The sequence below is a fragment of the Xylaria bambusicola genome (assembly GCF_022495145.1).
Source record: "Xylaria bambusicola strain CBS 139988 unplaced genomic scaffold F5B22scaffold_40, whole genome shotgun sequence".
Taxonomy (NCBI): Eukaryota; Fungi; Ascomycota; class Sordariomycetes; order Xylariales; family Xylariaceae; genus Xylaria; species Xylaria bambusicola.
In genome coordinates, this window is record NW_025953593.1 from 124702 (window position 1) to 152654 (window position 27953).

The window sequence follows — 27953 nt, forward strand, 5'->3', positions numbered from 1 at the left end:
GAAACCTACACCGTCGAATCCTCCAGCACAGAGCCCTCCTAATTTCTTAGTCACTTACGTTCTGGGGCAAAACCGGAGTGGAAACATGGCCCTCTTTGGAAAGCTGGGTCAAGGGACATCTCGGTCAGGCCTTGCCGTCTCGCCCAAGGCGAAAACGGCTGACCGGCTGGGGGATTCTTCTCAAAGTCCTCATGAGCCATGGCGTGCTAGGGGCTCGGGAGGCGATGGATGAGTATTCGGAGAATCTGGCTTTCTATACGACTTTGCACCGCGATGAAGACTCGGCATGGCGCTTCTTTAGCGTATGAGAGACTGACCCATCTCAAAATGTAAGCGTTGTCCCTGGTCATAGTTCTTTGTGGAAATACCACAGCAAAAGCATAGCTTTGTGGCCGAAAACGGACAAGAACTACCATAAGCTACCTACTCTACCCATGTACCTCCTAAACTGACGATTCACTGATACACTTCAATTGGGCCGTAAAGAATGCAGATAGTCGAACTGCAGACATAGAAGAACATATTTCCTATCTATTTTCGACAGGATTTAATCAGGTAATCCTTTGCAGCTATAGCGATGTCAGGTGCCAAAGTAAAGTAGGCACAACCTACAAGCTCCTCCTTTGACTGCTTCCAGATTGGATAGGGCCATATTCAACTGCGCACATCAATCGAAGAGGCGATTCGTGCAGTATATAATGTGTGGTGCAACTTGATGAGCGTCTTCTTGGTGGCGGCCGTGAAATTGGTATTCATAGTGAATGTCTCAGGAGACGAATCAAAGGGCCCGCTATAGCAAGGGTTGTCAACAGGGCTTGAACAAGACTCTGCCGGGTCTGCAAAGGCCCTCGGTCACCAGTCTTCTTTTGGCCTTGGTAGCCGACTCTGAGTCTATACCTTACAACGGCATGTAGCACAGCATCTTTCTTTTCACCAGGTTGTCTCTTCCTCATACATGTCGCCGGAGGGGGACGGGGTTGATTTTCTGTACACCATTCTCGCTTTCCTCGAAGCGGCTAGCCGTTTGAGGTCGGGGGCGGACATCTAGGTTACCTACATTGATGGTCTAAGATGTCCAGCGGAATCTGCGAGAGGCTGAGGCTGATGCGCGTAACAAGTAACCCGGGTCTGGTTGTAGGTGGCCATGGGGAAGGAGCATTATCGCATATGTCTGAGATCGTCTTGGACACTGAATGAATTCAGATCACGAGTTGGGTTGTACATAGGCATTGTACCTCTGGGGTACTTACCAGCCGTCGAAGCTAGCTACAGCCTGCAGGTACGCGATGTACCTACGTAACTTCACATTATGAGCAGCGCGTGTTCTGCCAACGTCACAGATCTAAATTCGTTGGTCTGTATGGTGTCTCCGCGTGAGATTCAGAATTCAAACAAGTTGTTGCTGGGCCAAACAGCCGAATCATGGACATGCATGCGTAGAACTCCCCCATACCTACCTAGTCACTCATTGCATCCTTCCCCGCTTCCCATTCCTCCTCGCTCGCGCAGCAATTCAACATGGAACAGGCTATGCGACGTCACTTCTTCCACCATGGCGGTAATGAGGTATGTTCTTGGCTACATTTATCGCTCTTTCGATAGGCTACATTGAACTCACCACCGGTGACGTGCAGTACCTTCGCGCCGAGAAGGAGCAATGTCACTGGTGCCAAATCCGCACTTTCGCGACGCACGAGCAGTACCCTATCACCATAGTCAACACAGAGGACGACACCATGATCGACCCCAACTTCCATTTCATGGAACGTTCCATTCGTGGCCAGGATGTTGAGCCTACTAGGAGCGAGTTCCTCACCGGTTGCGAGTGCAAACGCGATCTGGATTGCCAATACGACCAGTGCACCTGCTTGCAGGATGTGGAAGACGACGACTCAGGCGACGAGGACTTCGGCTCAAACGAGGAGTCTTCGGGCGAGCCCGAATCTGAAGCCTGGCGTCGGCGGGAGTATGGGAAGAAGGCGTATGCATATCACTCTTATGGCGCGAGAGCCGGCCGCCTACGCTCCAAGGTGCTCACGTCACGGAATCCCATCTACGAGTGCCACGAGAGTTGTGTCTGCAGTTCCGATTGCACTAATCGCGTGGTAGAGAAAGGGAGGAAACTACCATTACAGATCTTTCGCACCAAGAATAGAGGCTGGGGTGTCCGGAGTACGGTAGATATAAACAAAGGACAGTTTGTGGACAAATACATGGGCGAGATTATTACGGCACAAGAAGCAAATCGACGACGAGCTCAGTCGCATATGGCTCGGAGAAAGGATGTCTATCTTTTCGCGCTCGACAAATTCTCCAACCCCGACTCGTTCGACGAGCGCCTGCGGGGACCCCCGCTAGAAGTGGACGGTGAGTTCAAGTCGGGACCAACACGGTTCATCAATCATTCGTGCGAACCCAACCTGCGCATTTTCGCCCGCGTTGGCGATCATGCCGACAAGCACATCCACGACCTGGCATTCTTCGCTGTCCGAGACATCCCACGCGGAGAAGAGCTCACTTTCGACTATGTCGACGGCGTAGATGACTCGGACATGGACGCGCTAGATCCAGAGAAGCAAAAGGATATGGCACGGTGCTTGTGTGGAAGTAAGAATTGCCGGGGTTACCTCTGGTAACGAGGACGAGCAATCAGGTGGCTACCAAGTCTTTGATCAGGCTGAGAAAGTGTAACCTGACCGTGTTAGTGTGCAAGGGGTGTAATTCTAGGATATTCCATGCGGGCGATGGTCAAGAGTGATAGAATACGATAGACAGGCACATTGAGATACCCAACAGTGAGCTGTCCGACCTCCATCCCCTGCCAGCAGGGCCGATTGGTGAAGCTCGACCGGAATCATTCAATCTATATGGACTTGAAAGACGAGGCATGATAACAATGCTACGCTGGGCGATGGGTGGATGAAATGAAGCGCGCACTCGACAGAACTTGGCAACTGTACCTAGGTAGTAGGTAGCTACCTAGGGAACCTCAGGTAATTGTATGTTTGAAGCTACCACAAGAAGAATTTAAACTACGAAAGTAAGGTTCTCCTTATTGGTGCCATATCAATACACTTAGCGATATGATTTCTCCTATATTCAATACGCCTACATGGAGGTAAGGTAGGTAGGTAAATACTTAGCCTTAGCATATTTGAATGTTGGCACAACACCGGTAAACTTACTGTACTCTATGCAAGCACTCAGCCACCGCCTGCTCCACTCACCTGTCCGTTGTTGTCTCCAAGGCTTCCTAGAATCTCAAATCAGTCCTGCCTTTCGGATGTAAAGTAGCCTGGGAAGATATGAAGTACGTGCTTGATAGAGTACGATAGGTAAAAAGATGGAAGTTGAAGGTTAGGTATTATTGATCATGTTACCAGTGCATACCTATGTACCTAGCTACGGTGCCTATAATGTACGGTACCTAATGATGAACGCAGGTAAGGTACTGGGGCACCTACGTAGTGCATATAGTGGAGGTAGGTACCTATGTAGGTCCTGACTGCGCTAAGGTTAGCTGCTGCAGATCCAGCCTCAGCTCTCCTCATCCTGGCCCATCCTGCCCCATTCCCTCTCCCACTGCCCACTGCCCGGGTTCGTCACATACAGAGGTAGGTATCTTCCCACGAACTACCTGCCTTACCCACGCATCCACTCATCTGCCTACCTCTACCTACTCTTTCATTCGCACACGCCGTTGTTGTCGCGCCCGTCCACTTGCACGCGATCGTCCATCGCAAAGCGGCATCTAGTGGACAAGAAAACTAGACGATCCCGATCCCGTCAATTCGCTCAATTCGGACCTCTCTCGGGCGGCTTCGAACGCCAATCAAGTTCGAGCCAAACATCAAACCACAACCTTCCTCTCTCTCAGTCCGGGCTAGAGTTCACGGACACCACCGAAACCATGCGCTAAACCGCCCGTTCCCTTCCACACATATAGCCATATAAAAGCACGGTTCTCTTGTCTCCGTTCCTATCTCGACCTGCGCGCGTGCTGGAGCTATGGTACGTTACGTATACTATTTTTTTTTTTCTTTCCTTTTTTTGCTGGCACTGTTAGGCTATTATCATGTTCCTGCTTCCTAGACTCCCCCCCCTCCCCCAATGACTACCAACCTTGCAATATCCGGTGATATATACAACATGCTGTGATTGGCTATGCACTTTAAAAACAACATACATGGCTTCTGAACTGATATGATTGATGTTGCTCTCCTCTCCTCTACTCTGATCCTAACCTTGAACGGACGTAGGGCTGTTGTTTCTCACGTTCGTACCGCCCCGGTACGCCTTACGCAGATGGTGCATCATCGGAGCCATCTGCGGGGGCCATCAATTCTCAACCAGGCCAATCCGCAACGGCTGATAGACCGAATGGGCAGAACTCCACGAACCACGGCCAACGGACTCGTCAACCTCTGTCACAACACATAGACAAACCATTGCGCCGCCATGAATGGGTATCACGGGATCGTGATTGGACCCGTGCCGATCTTGACTTGCAGCGGACCGAATTCTTCGATACAAGGGTCACCGGCCGTCCCGAAGTCTGGCAGGTCATCCGCACCGCCTTGGAGGTCCTTTGGGAGGCTGATATCCGACGGGCTGCCGGTGTCGAGCCTATAGATGATGATGGTGCTGGCGGTCTCGTTACTGCCCAAGGGATACTCAAAGCCGCCGAAGTCACGCTGCCGACTGGTGACTTGTCCAATGGTGTATACGATTCACTAGGCAATTACTATGCACTTCCAGAATGGATAGTCAACGACCCAACCAATGTGGCTGTAGTCAGCGGAACCCAAAGAGACAGCGTCGACAAGGATGGAAAGGGAGATGACGATCTTACGGGTGAGGATACCACTGAAGAGGTTGACGAAGATGAGGCTCTACGGCGAAGAGAAGAGAAGGGCAAAGCTGTTGTAGACATCAAGAATTTGGTCAAAGTCCGTGCCCGACTGAGCGACACGTACCCTGATGTTATCATTAGCATAGACGCCGACGAATCGGTAAGAAGCCTGGCTAGGAAGATCGCGGAAGAGTCTGGAGTAAGTCGTCATTTGACAAGCGCGTGGAGAAAATCTTAGCTAACCCACCTAGTTACCATCTACGAGGCTGGTCCGTGTAGCGTACATGGGCAAGATTCTTAAGGAGAATATGTCGCTGCAAAGCCAGGGCTGGCAGAAAGATCATATTGTGAATGCGCTCGTCTTCAACCGGTAGCAACAGTTGATAGCGCCCATCTCTCCGCGGGCGATTACTCGGGCATCTTCAACTTTGTCCAAAACGTCTCATAGCAGCGGTGACCAATCCATGGTCAGCATACCGGCAGGTCTCCTCAGTAGCTCCACTGCTTGGTGCTGCATGCCTCAGGACTAAGCGGCTTCATCAGCACGATTGAGGAGCGCCTTGAAGTAACACTGAATATTGAAGGGGCAGACTTGCAGAGATTGATACCCCCTTGCCAACCATCTCACTCCCGCTCTCGGCCATTGCAGGCCATGTACATTTCACCACGCCGTGCTAATTACGGCTTACGGTTCATTCTGAGCCATGATGCAATACCTAATCTACCCCTTTTTTTGTTACTGCTCTTCGGCATTGGTGTCAGGACGATACCCTTTTCTTTTCATCTTCACGATGTGGGCATCAACCACAGGAGTTTTCAGGTCTCAGGCACGGACGGCAGGCAAAGGTTATAGTCTCGGGTTGTAAGAACAATGAGCGGCCATGGCGTCACACGCTTTCTATTTATAACTCTAGTGTAATCAGATTGGTTCATCGACACGCTAAATGTAATTATGCATGCAGGCAGCATCAACTACCTGCAACTGTCTGTAGGTACTGGCAACTATCTACACTTTAATGACGTTTTAATTATTGATATCCGGCGACGCGACTCTCGTTGCAGATTCTCCAGCTCGTCCAGCTGGAGCACTACTAGACCATCTCCTTAATGTCTAGCCCTTCTTGCAGGTGGAAACTAGTGGGTGTTAACGGCCCTACCGGAGGAGTTTAGCCAAGACAACAGGTATTGGTAAGTATGGACCCAAATTATTGAGCTAGGTAGCTGGCATTGAAGGGTCACAGAATTGTGTGCACGTGGACCACCCTCTCCAGACTACAGAGACTGGAAATAGTTTGAGCATAAAGGAAGGGCGAGATATAGATTTATTCATTGGCGGAATTTTGGCTCCCTAGGGAGGCAGTCGCAGGCTAATAGAGCGAAGACGACCGTCCCTTACAGCTTAAAGTGGGGTCGCTGTGGTTACGCAAGGCAGCCAGTTCTGCCTTGTCGTGGTGCTCAAACCTCGCACGCATATATAAAGAACCTCGTCCTCTAGTCTCCCCTGGTCCTATCGCCTTGTGTAATCTCACATGTTCTCTTCATTAACAAACTGAGTAGCAGGATAGTAAGATGCCTACCAACAGTGGCAGCGTCTTCTCGGAGACATTACAGGAAATCACGAACACCAAGCTCGAGGAGCTATCCAAGAGGCGATCCCAATTTGAGACAACGAAGGCAAGTATCATCTCTCGCCTTGAGGATGAGAAGGACCCTCTCAAACGCCTGGGCTTGTTGAGCCAAGGCGTCAAGGATAGTTATGCTATCAAGACGACCAAGACCGGCGAGATCCTCGCTGGCGAATCCAAGAATGCCGAATTAGAGCTCGAGTTGAGGAATTTGGATAGTTTTATGGCCCAGTCCAAGTATGATCCCTCCATAACGCCTCAGCTCATGCGAGTCTGGGAAGAGTCACTTCTGCGTCATCTCTATACACAGTCATCCAAATTTGAGTATGCATCGCTCTACGCGCAACTCGTCACTGAGTGGCTTTCCACAGAGAGAGCCGTCCCAGGTACTGGAGAAGACGTCGAAATGGCCGAGGGATATGAGGATGTCGGCGACTCTATGAAAAAGGAAGCTCGTCATACATGGGAGAAAGTCGTATTCGAGCCTGCCGAAGTAGACGGAGGCGCACTAAGGACTTACCTACTTCACCTGTTCGGTCTACGAGGCGAAGACAAACCAGCTAAGGCTAAAGCACTAGAGCAGCTGCGACGCAAGCTTACCGAGTTCGAGGTGACAATGGCTGCACCGAAACAGTTCGATCCCACAACTTTAACCTGGGTCATCAAAGGGCTCCTCGCCTCGGATCTGCTTACCGATGAAAGACGCGAGGTGCTGAGAGACTTCCTCTCCAACTCAACCATTCTGGCCGAGGTGGCTGACGTTCTGAACATGCGACTTGCTGCCCTCTCGACCTGGTCATGGGGCGATAGCGTCGCCCTTGAGCAACAGCGAAAAATTTCAGGTGTCTACAATGTCTTGATGCATGAAGACGTGCTTCAAGCCGTCTTTCTCCACTATATTGGCGTCAAATGGTCCGTCTTTTTGAAGGGTGCGTTCAGGCAATTTCGCAAATATGATGGGGCCTGGAAATCTTCAAGGAAAACAATCCCTCAGCTCGATCAGCAGCGTCGGGAATACTACATCGGTGTTGACTCTATCTATCGTAACTCCTCAGTCCACTCGGCTAGAGATCAGTTATATCGCAAGCATTACTTTATGGCCGGCTTAATGAGTCATACCGCACAGCAGAACACCTCTCTCGAGGGCGAAGAAGAGGCAAATTACGCCCCTCAGATGATGGTTGCACAACAAGCCCAGAGACAGGCATACCAAATGGGGTCTATGGTAGCTAGAGCCGCACCTCCACCCGCTCCCGCTGCCTGCAGGATAGAGCCGGCAGGGTTGTTCGGTAGCTCATTGCAGAGGCAGCCTAATGAGCAGGAAGATAGTGATTCAGAATCAGAGGAGCGCCGTCCAATGGAAGATAAACAACGCTTGATTCGTCTGCTATCGGCTGAGATCGCTATCGGCACAAAACTGCATGGCGAAGTGACGACATTCCACTCTGTTTTCGAAAGCTGGAATTCGTTGCTCCCGCACGAGACGATATTGACTGTGATGTCACTTCTCGGCGTTTCTGAGACGTGGATTGCCTTCTTCAATAAATTTCTCAGAGCACCTCTGAAGTTCCTTGACGACAGTCCCGACACAGCACCACGTACCCGTCGTCGTGGCACTCCAGCATCCCACGCCCTCAGCGAGATTTTTGGTGAATCCATCCTTTTTTGTCTCGATTTTTCGGTCAACCAGGCAACCGAGGGTCACAATTTGCACCGAATGAATGAAGATTTCTGGTTCTGGTCGCGGGATCACACTGTAGCTAAGACGGCTTGGACTGCGGTGTCAGATTTTGTCAATGCGACGAGGACATACATCAACTTGAAGAAGTCGGGAACAGTCCGCATCTCGCGAGACCCATCAGTAAGCCTAGATATTGACCAGTCACTGCCTGTTGGTGATATCCGCTGGGGATTTCTGAAACTGTCGACCAAGACGGGGAAGTTTGAGATTGACCAGGCCATGGTTGACAAGCACATCGTAGACTTGCGAAGACAACTCGCTGACAAGCGCAAGAGTGTCATCTCATTCATTCAGACCTGGAACACGTTCGCCGCGACCTTTTTCACGTCGAATTTTGGCCAGCCAGCCAACTGCTTCGGCCGCGAGCACGTAGACCAGATCTTAGCGACGCATCAACGTATCCAACGCGAGGTATTCTCACCCTCGTCCTCATCGCCATCTCCCCTCCTCATCGGTGAAGTGCAGCCAAAGGAACCAATAACAGGCGTAGTCGAATACCTAAAGCATCTACTGCACACGCGCTTCGGTGTCTCCGACATTCCAGACGCATACCTTTTCTTCCCCATCGAGCTCGGTGGCCTTGATCTGCGCAGCCCCTTCGTCTCGATCCTTCCGGTGCGCGAAGCTGTACTCGCCGACCCCAACAGCTTGCTCGACGTGTTCCTGGAGGCTGAGCGCGATGAGTATGCGAGGCGCAAGCTTGCTTTTGAACGCGGCGATCGCTATGTGTTCAGCCACCGCGGCAACGGTGCCTGGGAGCCCTCAGACCCGCGCGAGCGCGAGGTCTTCATGCCCTTCGAGGAATACGTGCGGCACCGCGAAGACTTGAATTACAACTTCCGGGACAACCTAACACGCGCGTTTAAGAAGCTGCTCGAGGTGCCGAGCGAGGAAGGGGGCGTCCGTGACGCGAGCGCCGCCGTCCGCGATGGTATTGAAGCGCTGGCGGATTCGTCGCAGAACCTTAAGGGCATCACGGGCGATTGGGAGACAATGGAACCTTATTGGCGCTGGGTTGCGCAATTGTATGGCCCCGAGGCTATCAAGTGCTTTGGTGGTTTGAATATTGTTGAGCCGGGCCTCTTGCCTATGGGCATGGTGAGCATTTTCCGTGACAAGAGGGTCAAGTGGCAGGGATAGATGGAGTTCTTGACTTATGCAGGGCACTTGAGAATTGGGTTTACTGGTTAGCGTTGGGGTTGATAGTGACGAGCAGGTGGCTCTCACTCGCTGCCAATAATAATGAAGTCATGACCAATCTGGTATTGTATGTCAGAAAAGACGAGGTGAAAAGGATCAATTTGTGTAGTGCCTTGATTATCTAGGTAGATAACGACACTATAATTAACTGGTGATAAGAACATCTTTCTTAGTCCTAACCAACATTTCTCACTTCGAACATAATATACACCTAAAACATAATGTAAACGTGATCCGAGCGCATTCCATTCAGGTATTAGTCTATTTGGCATGAACTCTATTTAACAATATCAGTCTTCATAGTCTCCGCGCTTGTGTCTGGGTATCTGCTAAGTTGTAGCCTCCCGGATTTCACTGGAATCGAGACCATTACTCAAGCAACCCTATTTCTCACTACATAGAAACGCTTCCAACGCCGGAACAGCAATGAACCTGCCTCGTAGGCACTACATCCCATGCAAACCCCTGTCATGTTCCTCGTTATGCCTCGTCTAGGAGTCGTCGACGCATCCCACAATCTTTGTACCCAATCCAACATTACCCAAGAGCAGCCATCCAGCTAGTAATCGGGATTCGGCTGGTCCGCCGGATGAAAAGCCGGCCGCGACGGTTCGACGTAAGTCCTCGCGTAACTGGCCTTCGTGCCGTAATCCGGCTCTAGAGCAGACGGCAGGGACGACGGCTCGCGGCCGTTGGCGACGGGAATACCATCTACTGGGCTGGACAGCTCAGTCATCGTTGGGAACGCGGTTGAATACCGCGGCGGTGGCGACGAGGACAGTTTCCCGTGATCAAGCGGCGCGGGAGGCGGCTCGCGGCCGTCGGCGACGACGGGGCTCGCTAGCTCTGCGGGTGATGCCGTAGTGCCTTGGGGTGGGATAGGCGGCGACGCGGGACGGCCTCCGTTCGGCGTCGGTGTGGTGCCGCCAACGGGCGGGGATACGCCCCCGCGGGCGTGGACCGGCTCGGGGCCTACTACTGGCATGGTTTGGTACGGCTGCTGCTGCTGGGGGTAGCTGACAGTGCTGTGTTCGGTTGCTGTTTCCTCGTCTTGTCTTTGTCTGCGCTTCTTCTCCTCCTCTTCTTCTTCCTGGCGCTTGCGGCGACGGCGGAGACGCCGGGGACGTAGTTTGAACCAGAACAGCAGGAAGAAGAGGAGGACGATGAGAACTATGCCGCCGATGACGCCGCCGGCGACTATAAGGGGATTGGTTAGTTAATATTATTATCATGCGTGAGATGCTGTGGATGCTGTTCAGGGTTTCTAGAAGCTATTGGTATGGTGGTGCCTGTGGGCATATCATGTGAAGGAAGCCTAAGGAGGTGAGACTCACTGGCTCCCGCATTGCTTTTTTGGGGTTCTTCATTCTTCTCGTGCTCATCATCCTCGTCATCACTATCATCATCGTCATCATCATCGTCGGAATCCTCGCTGTCATCTCGTTCGGAAAATTGGCGTCGTCTGGGACGCCTTTTCAAAGAACTCCTGCGCATTATCTGCAATTCGGCCCTTCGGGCAGAAGAAGTATGAAAGGTCGAAGTAGATCGCGTTGAGAGCTCTGGAGCAGCCCATCTGGCGACGCCGGGCTCTGCTTGCTGCCTTCTCTGAGGAGCGGCTTGTATGTTCGCATCGGCGATTGTGCCGGCAGCTGCGAAGACAGCGACGAGCGTATGAGACCGCATCGTTTCCTGTTATCCCCAACCCGGAGGACAACTATTTATAATTCGACCTGCCCTGGCAAAAGTATTGTGGTGAGGATATCTTTACGAGAGCCTCAGAAAAGACAATTGCTTAACATCGACGCAAGCAAGCGGTTGCAGTTCTTGCTTTAACACCCGGCAACCGGAAAGTCTGTCGCCAGACGGCAGAGTATCAAATTAAGAAAACGGATGACATTTTGTAAGGCGACGCCAGGAGAGGTCAACGTCGTCTTATGACAAGCCAGTTTATTTGGCCTACCCTAGCTTAGAAACCATTCCCCGTATCCATCTTGGTCGGATCTACACGATGTTACCCAGAACGTTCAAGCTGCGCCCGAGATGGGATGGGAAATTCGCTAGTTCAGATTGCATCGCCCTCTATGACATCGACCAACGGCGCGTATCATGTTAGCCTAGCCACAGTAAGTTGACGACTGTTTCTACTTCGGAAACAGACAGACAACACATGCGTTGCTTGGTCCGTCGGAGAAGTGGATCAACCTCCCGAGGTGATTGGCCTCTTAGTAGCCAACACCAAGAACTAAGACAGCCAAGCTCTGGCCAAGCAAGTCGTATCAGGGGTCTGAGCCCCGCCGAGGTGGAGATGAAGTTTGATATTCAGCTTCAAGTAGGTGGCTGAGCTATTTGGCCTCGAGGACCCCGAGCCCCTATGAGCCTGCTATGAGGATGCCTTTCAGAGTGAACGCGTAGTGCTTGCCAGGTGACTACGTTAATCATTTGCAAGTTCAACCATCCATGCGCGCTAGGATGCTACCCATTTTCTGGCCCCTACATTTGTTTGACTTCGTTTCGTTTTAAAACACCAGATGAATAAAAATCTTCAACAAGCGCTGGTATAGATATTGAACATCAACTAAGTAATGCCGTCCAATCCGCGCCCCCCTGAATGCTTATAACCATGCCTCCTTGAACAATGTATAGGTAGTTATATAGAATACGGTACAGTCATAGTGACGCCATATCAAGGCTCAAGTGTTTTAGTATGCTTTCGGAGGCCGTGTCTATTCTTCGATATCCTCCTCCTCTTCTTCATCATCATCATCATCTTCTTCTTCTTCTTCTTCTTCTGTTTCGGCTTCTGATTCCTCAGGTTCCGTGTCTTGGTTTCGTATAAGATTGGGAAACATGAGATGTTGAGCTTCATCCTCATCCAATAGGTCCTCCAGAGGCACATCGCTAAGATCACTCTCATCATCGGCAGAGTCGTGTACGCTACCCGGCACGGAGCTTAGCTCTCTATCAGCTTCTTCGTCTTTCATTTCAACGTCACCCTCGGCATCGCCCCTCGTACTGTCTCTGTCACTATCCGCATCGGCTTCATCCTCGTTATTCTCGTCAACAGCAGGTGTTTTACCACTCGACACGGAGCTGCGGGATTTCCCGCCCGTAGGCCTAGGCCCTTCCTGGGCACGCAGCACTGCTTGCTCAGCCCTGCGCAACACGTCTGCTCTTCTAATACCTGCTTTGCGAGGACGTTGAACACCATCCATATTTGCAGGAGTAGAATCCCCTGGGCCGCCTTCTGTCCCGGAATTCTCATGTGATTGAGGGTTTAAGATACCCCCAAACGGGTTTAACGGCTTGAGCTCGGCATTATCTTTTTCTAGCTGTCGAGCCTCCTGTTGAAGGCGCTCTTGCTCTTTTTCTTCGAGTAACGCAGCCACATCCGGGCCAGGCAAGGATTTTCCAGTTTTGAAATACAGAGTGGTGTAACAGTCATTGATCAAATCGTCGATGGCACCAGCTTTCATGAGACCGCCGTTCAGTTTCTTTAACTCGATGGCTTCTTGCAGCGCACTCAATGCGGGATGTGACGAGGCAGGATCAGAGCACCACTCGTTAATCCTGCTGGTAATAATTTCAAACTCCTCGGGTGCCGTTGACTTGAACTCGTCTTCGAGAACTGGCGAAACCTGATAGGCCTGGCGAATGAGTCGCAGGTAGGCAAGGCAGCAGGTCTGCCAAAGGTCGCTGAAATGGTAATAGTCCGCACCTTTCTTCCGCAGGCGGCGGAGCATAGCTTCAAAGTTCGTTCTGTCCTTCAGAACCACTAGCAACTTGACTACAAACCGCACGTACTGCTCAGTGTAGACATGGTGCCGGCCAGGGCGTTCTGCGTCGCACTTCCATACATTCATCACCATTGTCTTAGTAAGCATTGAGTCCTTGAGAACGCTAAAGGCGGCCAGTGCATGAACGACACTAGATTCTTCGGAGTTCTCATCGAAGATGATTCTTGCATGGCGCATAAAAATGCGGTGTTGCCAGTTTGCTCGATCCTTTTCACGCAGCTGAGTGAGTGTTTTTATTACATATGACTCCCAGTCTTCCAGGTCGTTTATCTCGATGTGTTCTCCGTTGTCAATTGCGTATGGCTGGCGTTGGAGGATATCAGCAGCCTCTTGAGGTTGCAAGTCATTAAGCAGCACTAGCTTGTGAATCACTGACACGATCTTGTAATGTGGCTCTAGAATCGGGTCCTGGCCGTGTCGGGGCTTTGGCAGCGCAGATACGACTTTCACTGACTGTTCAAGGGCCTTTATTATCGATTCAACCGTAGGTCGACTTGTCCGATCAATGGGGTCAAGATCCATCAAGGGTTTCCGATACATTTTCCAGACGCATTTCGCATACATGTATGGATTCCTGATGTAAATAGTTAGCCAGTGGTTGCGAGACTATGCGATGGGATTGATGCATACTTCCACTGCCGAGGTTTTACCTCCATAGCTTTTCTAAAAAGCCTTGCAGCATACTTCCAAACCTTGTAATCCTGCATCGGAGAATGAACATCCTTAGTATCAGGCCCGGTCTCGTGGATCACAACGCGTTTGTGATCAGAGTGTTGGAATGGCTCCATAGCAAAAGGTTCTCGACTTGAAGCATACATGCGCATACCAAATTTGTGGTACAAATCATGCATAGCATCATTGGCTTCCTCGTTATCGGTTAAGACAACAGTTCGCGAATGTGATAGCGCTAACGTATAGCAGTGAATTGCATTACGTTGGTATTTCACTAGTTCTCCGCGCTCTTTGTTCATTTTGTCTGCAGTCCAGAGAACTGACTCGTCCAGTTCATAATCAAAACACTCAGCTAATCGAAACCAAGCATCCCATTGATCCGGGGTGAACTGTAGTTGCTGTCGGAGGAATGTTGCTCCAATACGAAGATCGTCAGTAGCGCCGGGAGTCTGTCTCCGATTCAAATCAACTCCCTTAAATTTAGTAAAGGCTATCATACCCAGGAGAAAAAACCACTTGTGTTTAGCGAGAGTACTGTCTGAAGTGTAGACGCCCACAGCATCGATACTAACTTTTCCCTTAAACGCTTCGTATAAGCGAAGCGGATGGATGGGCTTTGCCATAGTTTGATTAAAGATTCGAAGATTTTGGATGAGTTGTTGGTTGGATTTCGTTGACCCTATCGCTTGTTGCATGTGCTCGATGGTATTTTTCAAATCTGATTTAAGCAAGTCCTTCATCGGCATACGATGTGCAAGTACAGACACTTTGGAAACTAGTGACATTGTATTTCGTCGCTCAAGTTTTTCGGGGGGGCACCCATGATCCTGTACTTCGGAAAGACCAAGCCCTAACTTTAAGCCATATAGGTCATAAAGGACTTGCCCGAAGTAGTCGTCCCAGTTGTCAATTGTATGTGGCTTTGGTTTCAACAATTCAACCCGCATCATCCGAAGAAAGATCTTGTTAGATGACTTGCAGAATTTGCGGAGGCCTAACACCTGATGGATAGCAGCAAGGTAGTCTGCTCGTTCGCTATCACCCGTAGGAAATAGATTTTTATTCTGTTGCATGCCGGCCTTCAGAATCGTGAATAGCAGGGACCAACTTCGAACCTGCATCTCACGCAGCTTGTTTATGAAAGACTGGAATGTGTTGCTGTTGGATGCATGCTGCATCATGCCAACACGGACCTCATCTTCGTACATCGACGAAACGTGTAAAATACAGCATAGTTTAGCTACAGCTGCAATGCTTAGCTTAATATGCTGATCGTCAGCAATCTCAAAAGCACTGGGCTCGTTGAGAGCAGTAGATAGGGCGGAAATAAGTAATTCGTCGAGAAACTTGAGCATCTTGATGAACAATGGTACTCGAGTTTCGTCAGATGCATTAAGATATGGATCTCTTTCGAAGTCTTCTATAATCATCTCTATGCTTTTTAGATAGCAGGAAAACTGTTTGGTCTTGTAGTCGATCTCCTCATACGCATCGCCTAAACGGGTCCAAAGAAATAGGCGTAGTTCGGTGCTTGTGCCCAAAAGAAACTTCCACAGATCACGAAGACCTTGGCTAGCAGTCTCAGTGACTGAATGGTCCTCCTGGCTGGATGCTCCTGTAAGCTCATGGGTGGTGGCCTCGTCATCCGATTGATCTGATTGGTCGATCATAGTTACAACTGATGACGGGTTCAATACCGGCTCCAAGCTTTCAATTACCGAGACAGGATCCTTTAAATCAGTCTGAAAAAGTCCCAGGAAGAAATCCATCGTAGTAAGTTTGGATATCTCCCGATCTGCTGCTAGTGCAGATACCTCAGGCATGATGGCGTTGTTAGGAAGTTGAATATTGAAAGTCGGATCTTCTTCGGCAAGTCGATCACGGAGGCTCTTCCAGCATTGCAAAACATGCTCTCGCTCCACGCCTTCTGTAAGCGTTACGGCAAATACGGAAGACCAAAGGAATCGCATTGACAACGAAATATCGCTGGTCTCCGCTCGCTCCTTGCTCAACTGTGCGGCCAAAGAAAACCAACGAGCTAACCTGGCTTTCGTTTCCACGCGTGTAGCGAAATCTACAGCACTGTTTGGGTTAGTGATGCGTTCATAGATATCCAAATGCAATTCAAATTGCATCTGGACCAATTGGTCGACGGCAGGTCTTGTGCGTTTAGAGCTTCCAGTTTGCTTGCAGTGTAGAAGCTCGTGCTCTGTTCCAGAATATATAACTTCGTGTAGGTAGCTTATGACTTGAACCACAGCTCGTTTCATCTCATCAGACCATGTACTACTAAGGTAATTAGCACAAATATGTTGAGTCCATTGGAATATGACTTGTTGAATGTCCATCCAGCCATCATTGATTCTCTGCACAAAGCCAGCAAGGCCTCTAGAATCGTGGAAAGGAGGCTTAGAGGCAAGGTGCTGGGATCCTGGCTTGGAGTGCTCAAGAAATGAGGCCAGTCCAATAGGCGAGGAGGTTTTCTTGGCTAGAAGAATTTTCGCGTTCTCATCTACAAACTTTATAAGTGAGTCGCGCAAATCGACCATAGGGCGACGAGTTAATTTAGATGTCCGCGTGTCTGAGGCGCATGAGTCTATCACTTCACCAAGACGTTCGAGAGTAGCTTTATCCTCAACCCCTAGATTCTCGGCTAGGTTGCGAGTCATCTGGAAAAGATTCTTATCCGCAGCTTGAAAAGGTTGTAGTTGGGCAGCCAGAAGAGTATTTGAATCTAGCGCCTCCCCAGCCGTCTCACGACGGCGAGTGCGTTTACTTCGTTTCTGGTCAATCGCTTCTTCCTCCGCGGCATCAGGGAGACCAGCAACAGATTGAGACCGTTTGCGTGATATAATAGAACTACCTCGATCTTGCAAACGATCCTCTAGTGTGCTGTCGTTCTCTGCGCGAGCCTCTTTAGGCGTGTCGACCTGATCATCTTTCGACGTCGAGGGCGATTCGACTGTTGGTATCTCTACTGTCTGATTCTCTTCATCAACTTCTTGTGTCTTGGGGCGTTCGGCTAGAGTCTGCACATCATCAAGAACGTCTGGTATTTCAGGAACGAGCAGCCTAACTTTACCCGCACCCACATCGTTGGATCTCGTGTATGCAAGGAGAGCAAGTCCTAGATCTACCCAGGAGGGATTTGGAACTTGGATGATGCACTCCTGCGCATCCGCTCCCTTGATAGTTGGCTTGGAGGATGTAAGTGATGTAGTATGGTCAGGTAGGAAAGGAAGCGGGTCAATATGTTTCTTAAGAGCTTCTGGTATTATTTTCTTCATGAAAGGGGCCATTGCAGGATGATTCAAGCCAAGTTCGTCCGACAAGACCTGTAGTTGGCCTTTCAGCTGCTCACCCGCGAATCCTTCAGCAAGAGACGGAGGCTCAACCTCGTCAACAGCCGGATCATCGTCTAGCTCAATGGCCGCCTCAAGGCAGTATCGACTAATTCTCGCACTCCTAAGGAAAGCAGCGACACGGGCAGCCCTTCTCCATAGATCGGCGTCAGATGGATCCTGGTCCAAAGCGGCGCTGAATTCGTCGAGGGCTCGCTGTGCCCGAGAGAGTGTGGCTTCGTCTTCCAACAATGAAACGCCATCAGCTGGGCTCACCCTAGCCTGGTGGCGGATGGCGTCAAGTGCAAACTGGCCATGGTTCTTGTAGGCCAGGTAGAGGGTTTGTGGTAAGCTGCTTGCGCCGCCGTCGACGTCGGCGATATCGGGTTGGGCTACTTCGAGGGTATGGGGAAAGGACAGGTGGGCAGACAAATCACGGCCTTGCGCATGTCTCTCAGCACGATCGAATTCAGTGGTGCTCTCAGGAAGACGGAATATTTCAGACTGAAAAAGATGGTCGTAGGCAGCAGTGGCTTCTTGGTAATGGTTGGGGCCTTGGGCATGAAGTTTCAGGGCGGTCTGAAAGCGTTTGAGAGCCTCGTCTATGTGGAGTTCGCGAGAGGTATCAATCTCTTCGTCGAGGTTTTCTTCGGGCTCGAGATTAATGGCCGTAAAGGCAGGCTGCATGCGCTATCAGTTATACTTTGTCTTAACGAGAACGTGACGAAGGTTGCCTTGCCATCTTGTTTAACTGCGCGTTCTAGCCGCCAATTCGATGAATTTACGAGATACGACATGGAGCCGTCGCATAGTGACGTATCAGAGCCCGTTGCACCATTCGCAAAGATCGGTTGCCATGCGAAAATATGAAAATAACAAATAGATAGGTTTAATCCTGCATATGTATGACTGATCGAGAATCGTGTTAATAAGCGACAATGATCATGTTTCCTAAGCTCTACGTAACGCGTGTTGGCTTGGAGTGGGCAATACGCGACGGGCTTAATTGGGTATTCTGGGCTCTGACGAGAGCTCTTTGATCTGGAGATTGAGATACGGCGTCACAGTGTTTAGTACTGTACGGGTAGCAGGCGGACAGCGGCGCTGGTTTTCCAGGATGCCCTGTGGCTGCATCGTGCTGGACAGTGCGACCGTGCCTGAAGAGACGGCACTTCCCCTGAGCAACTGCTTGGCGGCCCAGTCCTGCGGGACTGTGCGGGTACAGGAGTTTACTATGTAGATGGAACTTGCAACTTACCTAGCTATCGGCGTCTCATCTCGTTCGTACCTACTACCTAACTACGTAGTACGTACCTACCTCTCCGACATCTCATCTTAAAAATAACGGACCACGCAACAGCCGTGGCTCTGGCTCTGGCTCCGGCTCCCGTTTGGACCTCCCCGTCGCATCATCAACTCTCTCGACCATACGATCCAAGCACATATATTCCATTCGCAGCTCTGTATGTGACTTATTCCCAAAATTAGAGTTATCCAGGCGGTGGACATACACACTAGCCGTGTCCAACTAACCTGAGAGCTAGCAAGGAAAGCTGCCTGCACTCCTTGGCCTACGAGCCACCACCGCGACGACAATGCCTGCACCCGCAGTTCCAGAGTGAGTTCTGTCGTCGCGCCTTGAACGTGTCGTGCAGCTATGTTAAGCATGCATGTAGGATCTACGAGGAGGTCTTACACGAGTCAATTGACACCCGTACCGAGACACTCGTCTCTCTTCGCGAACTCGGACCCCCCGACCTCGTCCACTTGCTCAAGCAGAACTTGAAAAGTCCGGTTCGATCGGTACGTCTAGTCAACCGCCTGCCAACTGTCTGCTGAAAGCTCTTTTTTTCTGATCTGCGCTCAACTCTAGACGGGCGTATACCACCATGTCACCGGTGTCGATGCCTCCTCCTCGGCTAGTCTTGCGGCTTATATCAACACACTGACCTACAAGGAGCACGGCCAAACACCCACCAGCAAGATTTTCGAGGGTATCTACTGCTGCTACAATGCCTTCTCCCGCCTTGACATGCGCGTTCACGTCACAATTCCTGGCACCGTCGAGGCCTTCTGTGTCGATGAGCGAGGCGAGAAGCGTAAAGCCACTGACGAGCTCTGGCTTGAAACATATCTTTGTAGCGTGTTGCGCGCCTATTCGTACGCTGATGACGGTAGTGGGGAGACCATTCGCAAGATTATGGGGGTGCGGCGGTTCAATCCGGTTACTAACACTGAGACTGAGCATCGTTTCCTGAGCGCCGCCGAGACACTGTTTTTCAGAGGTTAGTCATAGTACACCGGTTTAAACACTGTGGACATTGCGAAGATTCAATGCTAATGGATAGTGCTACAGGCTGGCAATTGGGCTCTGATTCTATTGTTCAGGTACCGAATAATGTGTCAAATCACTTGACTTCTGGCTTGTTAAAGTATTTCCATACAACGGGTCGTTTCACTTCTGCCATCAACCTCTTCGAGAAGCTCCGAACACAGAATGTTGAAGTGTCTTCGCTGCTCGCCAAGGTCCTCTTCATGGGAAACGAAGAGGTTCAAGGTGTCCGTGTACTCTATCACGCCTTGAAAGAATCCTCCATGGATTATGTCATGCTAGATACCCAGGCTGAGTTCCTTATCAAAAAGGCGATGATAGCCGATACACCCACGCAGAAGGAAAACATATTGAAAATGGCTCTAGGCTGTGCTGATCGCAGTACTATTGCTGCGCCTAGTGAATTCAGCACGTGGGCTCGACTAGCCCAGGTCTATGTCGCTTTAGAGGACTGGGAGAACGCCTTGACAATACTTAATTCCTGCCCTATGTTCACATATCAGGATAAGGATGCTCCAATAATGCCAGAGCCAAAGGAGGTGTACCTCCCAACGCTACCCGAAACTAGGCTCGACGAGATTGACAGTGAACCAGAGTCAAGATTTTCAGAGCAGGTAGACCCAAGCTTACTAAACGTTCGAGCAGCGAATTATCGAGGTACCTTTAAGTTAGCATATAATATTCTTACCGAAATGACCGCGAAGATTGGTTGGGACCAACTATTGAAAATTCGCAGCTCAGTTTTCGTTATGGAAGATGAGTATAGAAGCGATCGACAGGATGACGCCTCGCACGGTCCAGCCTCAAAGCGCAATCCTAGTACAGATGGGCTTCGTGGCTCACCGGAGCCCTCTACCAACGGCGATCATGAAACTAAGGAGAGAGAAATTGAGAAGTCTGATGTGAAGCCTGAAGAGGAGCCTGGCGAAAGTGGTAACATGCCGAACACGGTGGCTAGTGGCAATGGTGACGGCACGTTGGAAAAACCAACGCATACCATCGACCCTGGTGAGGTCAAGGCTGATGGCGATACTGTAAGATTGTATATGTCCCCTGCAATGCGACAATCACTAATAACACTACAGACGGCAACTACTGATGAGCATCTCTCTCGACTAAACAACAAGCGTCTTTGCGAAAGATGGTTAGACAGCCTATTCATGGTTCTTTACGAGGATCTACGCGTCTACACGATCTGGAGGACGCAGATGGCACAGTATAGAGCGCAGTCGATGCAGTATACGAAGTCCGCCGAGGAGTGGGAAATTCTAGGTGCTTTGGCAGAACGCTTGCAACATCACGATGAGGCAGCTGAGGCATATAGGGCATGTCTTGCGGCGCGTTTTAGCCCCAAGGCACTGTCAGGCATCCTACGCGCTTTTCAGAAAGAGAAGAATATCGACGACACCGTACGAGCCGTCATTCGATTGGTAACTTGGCAATACCGATGGTATTCTGAGTTCTCGCCCGAACTCCTACACACAATACGAGTCCTTATTGAAGAGCAGGGCGCAGTCAAAGTAAGATCACATATTCAATCAACGAAATTGCCACAACCCGTTCTCGACTTGACCCATCTCTACGCATCCTTGTGTGCCGCTTTTAGAAGCAGCGGGACGGACGGCTAGGTGTAATTCTTCGATAGCAACATTGTAAACATTAAGGGAGTGTCCTGTAGTGCAGATTGGGCAGTAAGGGGTTCAAAAGGTCGCTGTCATACATAGCTCGATAATAATTAGCAGAAATGGAAAAATAATACGATACCCCCACGAGCATTCGGTTACGGCGAGGTTTCGTTGCATGTCATGTCGCTACACATTTCACATAGTTAACTTTCTGATTCTCATATTAGAACCTGTGAAGTGTGTGAGCAGCAGGCCAGGTAAGACCAGGATGGAGTTAACCCCAAGCGTGCTCCTATAACCCTTCGCGCAGTCACTCTTCCCATTAGATGAGAATCATGTTTTGCAGGCGCCCTTTCGTGAAGCGCTTAGCTCATTGACAGAACGTCGGCTTTTTTTGAACTAAGGGTAACTTCACTGAGAGGATCTCAAGCAACGTTTCCGAAATTGTATACAATTTATGAAGCTAGTCGGCACCTATATAGGTATCTGTCTTGAACACTCAGACAAGTAAGCTTTGCTCGCCTCGGTCTGCCTCGGCTATGAATGTATTGTACTTATTCCAGGTCCGCCCCTTTGATCTTTTAATGATGAACGGCGTGTCAAACAGCTTAATTATGCTCAAGTTATGCTAGGGGGTAGTTTAGCGATAACTACAATAAGACAGTGTCTTCCATCTAATTGGACGAGGCTCCAAGTGCCCCTGCCTGTATCTCAACAACGAGACCCCTACTTACACTAGGGAGGATGATGTCATCATTCCTTTCCACCCGGAATTCGTTATCACGACAACATCAACCATTCTCTTATAAGGATTTGCAGACCGAGCTTCAAATTCTTGATCCTTCATGAATATTGATATATTTGAGACTAGGCGAAATCGTCCTCTACTTGCATGATGAGCGGAAATTCACATGTCGATACCATGTTGGTGAGCCTCTTTCGACACATTACTCCACAACTAATGTGTGCCATAGTTAGTCGTTCGTTCGCACAGATAGCTAACATAGGTGTTGACAGGCCGGCGCCACCGCGGCATTTGTGGTGGACATGCTTGTATATCCATTGGATACGCTCAAAACTCGGCAGCAAAGCCAAGATTTCTTGAAGACGTTTGTTGATCCCTCAACCAAGACACGTCTACCGTCCCGGCAGCTATTTAGGGGGCTTTACCAAGGAATAGGAATTGTCGTCGTTGCGACGTTACCGGCAGCAGTACGCATTTATTCACTTATGATGCACTCGTCTCTGATTTCTCTAAGATCTTAGAGACGAGTTATGTCGTTCTACAATCGGAGCTTTATATGAGAATACAGACAGGCTAAAGAGTATTTCAGGGGACCTTCTTTACCGTGTACGAGGCTTCAAAGTCATTTTTGAGTCGTCACTGCTCCAGCTTCGGACTTCCGCAGCCAGTCGCATATTCTGGTGCCTCAGCTATTGCCGAATGTGCGTCATGTCTCGTGCTGACACCAGCCGAGGTCATCAAGCAGAATGCGCAGATGTTACAACGGCACGAATCAAGCCACGGTGGCAAATCCACTAGAAAATCTACTTCTCTCCAAGCTCTTCGCCAGCTGGGCGGCGCCGACGCTGGACGTAGGTTGCTCTCGGGGTACGCAGCCTTGGTGGCACGAAATCTACCGTTTACCGCCATCCAATTCCCTATTTTCGAGCATTTACGGACGCGGTTATGGAGACGTTACCCACCCAGGAATGGCGACGCCCGAGTCGAAAGCAGCACCGAGAGGGGAAGTCTTTTCGAGACGGGCCTCGTAACGGGGACGAGCGCTGGGCTGGCTGGTAGTTTTGCGGCGGCCATCACGACACCAATGGACGTTGTCAAGACGCGGCTGATGCTTGCTGCGGGTAGCAGCGAGCAGGACACTGCACGGGCGGAGATAAGAAAGGAGGGCAGCAAGCCTAAATACCATGCCCGGGGAGGCCTAGCGGTGGCGCGGGAAGTGGTTGCCGAGAGAGGGATCACTGGGCTTTTCCGAGGCGCGATCCTTCGATCTGTATGGACGGCCGTGGGAAGTGGTTTGTATCTGGGAATGTATGAGGTCGCTAAGACATTCCTGACAAGGGGTAGAGAAGACGATGGGAATAGCTTTCCGTGATCCAGGAGAGAAAATAAAGGAGAACCAACCAAATTCCTCCAAAAATTAAGAAGCAAACAGCACAAAATCATGCAATCTCCCACGTAACACTGTAGATATCCGGCCGAAGTGAATAGCTCGTCTTTGTGACATTGCTCGGCTGCAGCATAAGTATTTTAATCTGAATGATAGCAGATCACATGCAAATAATCATCAGGCAAAATAGGTCGGAGCAGCAGTTATTGGCTTGATATAAACACGAATCCAAAATCGGTTCCTAATCTCAGGTGAACGAGAAGTCTGCCACTAAAGAGCGAAAACCCCAATCACGTAGGAAATCGTGGAGGGAATCTGGGTCTACAACGACTGATCAGTGTTTTGGGAATAGTGGCAAGACTAGGTAATGTGACTTTTACAACACAGAGATCACAGGGGGTCATGTACTTAAGTAATCGTATGAGTATGCAAAAGAGACCTACTTCGTAAACCTTCTGAACGTACACCACGTTGCGAATGTTCAAGGAATATCCTGGCTACGAAAGGAACCATGAGAATACTGCAGGATGACACTATGTACACTAAGTAAGAAAGCCATGCCGTTCTAAATATACCTATGCCCGAAACACAAACCATACCACCCACTGCCGCTGTTTTAGCTATGGAGCCGCTCAGCAGTTTTTTGGTCTCGTGGAGTCTCCTTCTGTCACGCACGGTGTCAATTTGGACTTGACAGGCTGCCTACCTAGTGTACCTACATAGTAGGATGCCAGACGCCACATACGTACTCCAACGATCCACACGCAGTTGTTTATAGCTGCAGGAACCTGATTGTCTCAGGCATGAGCGATCCTCTATTGGGCAGAATCCTTTAGGTATTACTATTATTACCTAGATATTTGCTGCATATAAATTATGTAAGTAGAATATTTTGTAGTCTGTCAAATTTCCGTAGATTGTTTTTCTTAAATTCACCAGTCATTTTAGTCTAATCAAAGTGCTATCTTTCTATTTCATGATAGGACGATTCGAAGCAAGAGAGAAACAGGGACGTGCTTGCATCTAGACCGGTCAGCGCTTGTTGTATTAAGGCGGCACCAATGTGGTCAATCTTTACGAGACCTGCCCAGCAAATGAATTCTAGGCGTTGTCCCAAGCATGTCGACTATGAATGATATATCGGTACCCATTGCCCAAAGGGGTCGACGCCGGCATCGCTTGAGTACAATCGGACGGAAAAAATAAAACCTGAGACCCGGACCTCGGTGGTCCGTGATGCCGGATATTAGTTCTTGAATGGAGACGAGGGCCCGGCCTATCTTTCACGCGTGGGCCGGTATCACACGGAAAGACGGCCCGTTTCCCGGCAAACTAGCCCTGGGGAGTATTAAATGATAAGGCTCCCTCAGTCAGAGCGGCTGCGTAAGTCAATCTGCGGTCGCCATATTCGAGACCGTGAAAGAGTATGGTTCTGTGAACCGCGACCTGCCTCCCTACTTAGTAATTGTCCCAGGATCTCTGGTCCACAGGCCGCGGACGCCTAAAGAGCCTAATAGATGGTGTGTAGATCAGCCAAAAGCATCGTAATAAGTTCTTTTATTCGATTCGTTTTGCACGCGAGGCGGAGATCATCTGCGTGCCGCGCGCATCGCTTCGCGAATATGCTAATAACTTAACCTTTTCATGTCTAGGTAGGTATGTATAGGATGATGATATAGCCCACCATCCTGCTACTCGCTTGACTAAGGCGGTACGGCATTTCCCTCGCCAACCGGGATGAAACCTCGCGAATATCAAATGTGCAACACAACATCGACCACCATCATTATAAACAGAACAGAGTTATGTGCGGTTCTGGACATACGAACGCATACCCGAATGTTCTAGCACTAAAAGTATGCGCCGAGCCTACTCGGTGTTTCGTCCGAGATAAAGCTGCCACCAAAGACACATTCACGACTGGTTCAGGCTATATAGTAATGCTTCATCATCTAAAGCCACCTGCTACGTCACTGCATTAAAGTGGTGATGGCGCTGTGGGGGTCAGTGTGATGATAATAGCGCTAGAACAAGATCATTCCAATCCATCTATACGATCATTTCATTCGGTATGCGTAGTAGTTGGGCCTGATCGTCAGGGCTGCAAGTTTTCCAATTCGTCGCTGGTTGATTGTGGGCTACTAGGTAGTCTAGATGCTCAACGGCAAGTGATAGCAATCGGATACAACCATGTCGCGCGGGTATCAAGTGGGGTGTACAGTAAGGTGAGCCGCGTATCTGCACCTAAGGATATGCGGTTCGCAATTAAGACAATATGAAGACATAGTCGATGCCAAATTGCCACTGACGGATAAACTGAAGAGTGAGGCCGCCTCAGTGGCCTCTGCAATCTTCTACAGAGGCGCAGCAAACATCATTGTTGTTAGTGCCCCTCGTGTGACACGGGCATTCCGGATATTTGAGCTTGAGATCAACAACAACAATAACAACAACAACGAGGACGACGACGACGACAGCGACAACGACAGGCGGCATCTAGATACTGCCCCTCTAAGTAGGTCTTGGCCCTGTAAGCCGGATCTTGCAGGGGAGAAATGTCAGATACTCTGCCGTTTCCCTGTGGTGTATTGTCGTACCTAGATGTTTATTCTGTCCACTCCCTTCCCGTCTTCGTGCCTACCGTCTGTCGGCAGTATGCAGCTACTAGCAAAAGCGAACCACGGCTGGGGGATCAAGGGCTCGAAAGGTCTTATTTTTAAGCCCCAAGCAGCACCCAAGGTTCCGATGCCAAGGATGTGTCTGGTCCAATATTCGCTGCATGGAACCCTCCTGCAAGTAGACATATGGCACACTGCTGGGTGCACCAGGACAAGCATGCCAAAACCCGGTTGGTCTTGCTTCATTGGAGGACCAGTGACCAGTCGATGCTGGTCTAGGTACAGCAGTTCCATGCTCGAAGTGCTTAGAGGACTCAGGACGCACGAGGCGTGATGATGTCCTGCTCTGTATGCACTGGCTGTTTTGACGAGCAGGCATCGAATGTGGATGCGAGGTGGTTGGTACTCCAAAGGGGAGAAGGGCCACTAATACGTGTACTTACTTAGTAGATTGTACAGCATATTGACAGAATGGCATTTGCCTGGCCCCATACATGTGTGCTGCGTTGAGGCAGGCAGGTCTGCTACCGTATCTGCTTGCTTACCTATCTGTGCAGCGGTATCACCCTGCTTCGCGAGCATGCCTCCATCGTAGAGATAAGGGGGAATAGACACGAGACTTCAGGACTTTGCGGCTTCGCCCTGGTTTGCCTCTGTGCCTCCATCGTACTGTAGGTCGTCGTATTTTCGGAGGCTTACACTATGGCCCATCTCTTGCGGGCCAAACGTCGATGCTCGCATGGCCTGTGCACGTGAGTAGGTAACGTATCGTACACACAGACACACAAAAGAGCTGATTGGACGCGAAGAATATGCAGAAGATAGAGATGGTGGGAATCATGTCGATTCTGATCGCGTATACTTACACAACGACATCATGGTTGGGGGGGGCCGGGGGGAGGAATTACATGGGATATGGCACAAGGAACATGTTAAGTACGAGCGATGCAAGTCGTCGGAAGAGCTAACCAAATGGGGTATTCGCCTACCTAGCCGTGAAGTTAGCGCTACATCACTTACCTACTTAGATGGACACTGCTCAGTAACTCTAAGTATGTTACCTGGGCCTCGACAAAGGGTGCACAGTACCCAGTACGTACCTACCTATGTGTGGCCACGTAAAGTAGGTATGTCACGTGGTAATGACCTCCCAGTGGCTGTGCAGGTCACAACACAGCTGTGACCTAACGTGTGAAGTCCCTACCTAATTGTTGGTATTTCCTACATCCATACAAGCAAGCCTGCTGTAGTAATAAAAAGTAGTTTAGGATTCTGGTCTGCAAGCGTGTGCATTGAGGATCATATCATCAGGACCAACATTCAAATCCAGATACCTACCGGCCTCAGAGAATGGGTCGCTTCATCTGGATTAGAAACGGTAGGTGGTTCTTTTTCACCATCTCATGATGGATATTGGCTGTATCCCTTCAAGGGCCACTTGAGCTACAAATTGCCAAGTTGGTATGCTGGATAGGATCTTCTATCCAATCAAGACTGCCTATTCAGCTCGTTTGCAAGGACAAGTTGCCTATGGCTTTTTCTGGCAGATTATACCTAGCGGAAATGACCCTCAAAGGGATGCCTGGATAGAGCTGGATACCTATGTGTGGGCTGTTACCTACCGTACCTATAACTTGGCTATTCGAGCTGCTCACATCAAGATTCTGGTGTTAGGTATGTGGTGTACTCCGTACTTCCTCGCTGATACATAAACACCTTCGTGTCTCCTTATTATCTATCCCTTGTCCTTGCCATTTTTTATCTCCAGCAACTAGTGTACACTGCAGACTACAGTACAGCGAATTTGCATCAGCACATCTTCACATTCTCCCTTGTCGCCTGTCCAGGTTCAACACAATCTTTGTAACGTCACGTCGCATCCTGCCGGGTATGCTTCGCACTGCATAGGGCCTATTTATCTGGCTATTGACCGGCTCATGGCGACTACCAGTATCTACGCCGGCTACACTACTTATACCCAGTCCTTATAATTGGGACACACTCGCCATCCGTCAGCCTAA

The 27953-nt window shown here is 49.9% G+C and overlaps 7 protein-coding genes across 7 annotated transcripts; 5 read left to right on the forward strand and 2 right to left on the reverse strand.

The window, feature by feature from the left end:
* Window positions 1–1518: 1518 nt before the first annotated feature.
* Window positions 1519–5226, forward strand: F5B22DRAFT_638111 (uncharacterized protein; the record flags this gene model as incomplete). Its single annotated transcript, XM_047977541.1, has 5 exons — window positions 1519–1566; window positions 1635–2607; window positions 3444–3448; window positions 4260–5051; window positions 5104–5226. The coding sequence occupies 5 exons, from the start codon at window positions 1519–1521 to the stop codon at window positions 5224–5226; spliced, it is 1941 nt and encodes a 646-aa protein (XP_047828251.1).
* A 1071-nt stretch (window positions 5227–6297) lies between these two features.
* Window positions 6298–9400, forward strand: F5B22DRAFT_358965 (uncharacterized protein). Its single transcript, XM_047971049.1, has one exon. The coding sequence runs from the start codon at window positions 6422–6424 to the stop codon at window positions 9356–9358; it is 2937 nt and encodes a 978-aa protein (XP_047828252.1). The 5' UTR covers window positions 6298–6421; the 3' UTR covers window positions 9359–9400.
* Window positions 9401–9833: 433 nt separating this feature from the next.
* On the reverse strand, window positions 9834–11748 carry F5B22DRAFT_359110 (uncharacterized protein). Its single transcript, XM_047971051.1, has 2 exons — window positions 10753–11748; window positions 9834–10615 (listed from the first exon to the last, which is right to left on the reverse strand). Exons 1-2 carry the CDS (start codon window positions 11099–11101, stop codon window positions 9978–9980), a joined length of 987 nt encoding a protein of 328 aa, XP_047828253.1. The 5' UTR covers window positions 11102–11748; the 3' UTR covers window positions 9834–9977.
* F5B22DRAFT_358998 (uncharacterized protein) lies at window positions 11622–18237 on the reverse strand. The gene is made up of 3 exons (XM_047971050.1): window positions 17965–18237; window positions 13843–17906; window positions 11622–13786 (listed from the first exon to the last, which is right to left on the reverse strand). Exons 1-3 carry the CDS (start codon window positions 17965–17967, stop codon window positions 12142–12144), a joined length of 5712 nt encoding a protein of 1903 aa, XP_047828254.1. The 5' UTR covers window positions 17968–18237; the 3' UTR covers window positions 11622–12141.
* A 172-nt stretch (window positions 18238–18409) lies between these two features.
* F5B22DRAFT_617400 (chaps-domain-containing protein) lies at window positions 18410–21508 on the forward strand. Its single transcript, XM_047975627.1, has 5 exons — window positions 18410–18843; window positions 18902–19028; window positions 19099–19510; window positions 19582–20591; window positions 20643–21508. Exons 1-5 carry the CDS (start codon window positions 18821–18823, stop codon window positions 21183–21185), a joined length of 2115 nt encoding a protein of 704 aa, XP_047828255.1. The 5' UTR covers window positions 18410–18820; the 3' UTR covers window positions 21186–21508.
* Window positions 21509–21693: 185 nt separating this feature from the next.
* F5B22DRAFT_617404 (mitochondrial carrier domain-containing protein) lies at window positions 21694–23823 on the forward strand. The gene is made up of 4 exons (XM_047975628.1): window positions 21694–22110; window positions 22200–22394; window positions 22517–23635; window positions 23758–23823. Exons 1-3 carry the CDS (start codon window positions 22075–22077, stop codon window positions 23297–23299), a joined length of 1014 nt encoding a protein of 337 aa, XP_047828256.1. The 5' UTR covers window positions 21694–22074; the 3' UTR covers window positions 23300–23635; window positions 23758–23823.
* A 1874-nt stretch (window positions 23824–25697) lies between these two features.
* Window positions 25698–26821, forward strand: F5B22DRAFT_617412 (uncharacterized protein). Its single transcript, XM_047975629.1, has 2 exons — window positions 25698–25855; window positions 25912–26821. The coding sequence occupies exon 2, from the start codon at window positions 25916–25918 to the stop codon at window positions 26264–26266; it is 351 nt and encodes a 116-aa protein (XP_047828257.1). The 5' UTR covers window positions 25698–25855; window positions 25912–25915; the 3' UTR covers window positions 26267–26821.
* The last annotated feature ends 1132 nt before the right edge of the window (window positions 26822–27953 follow it).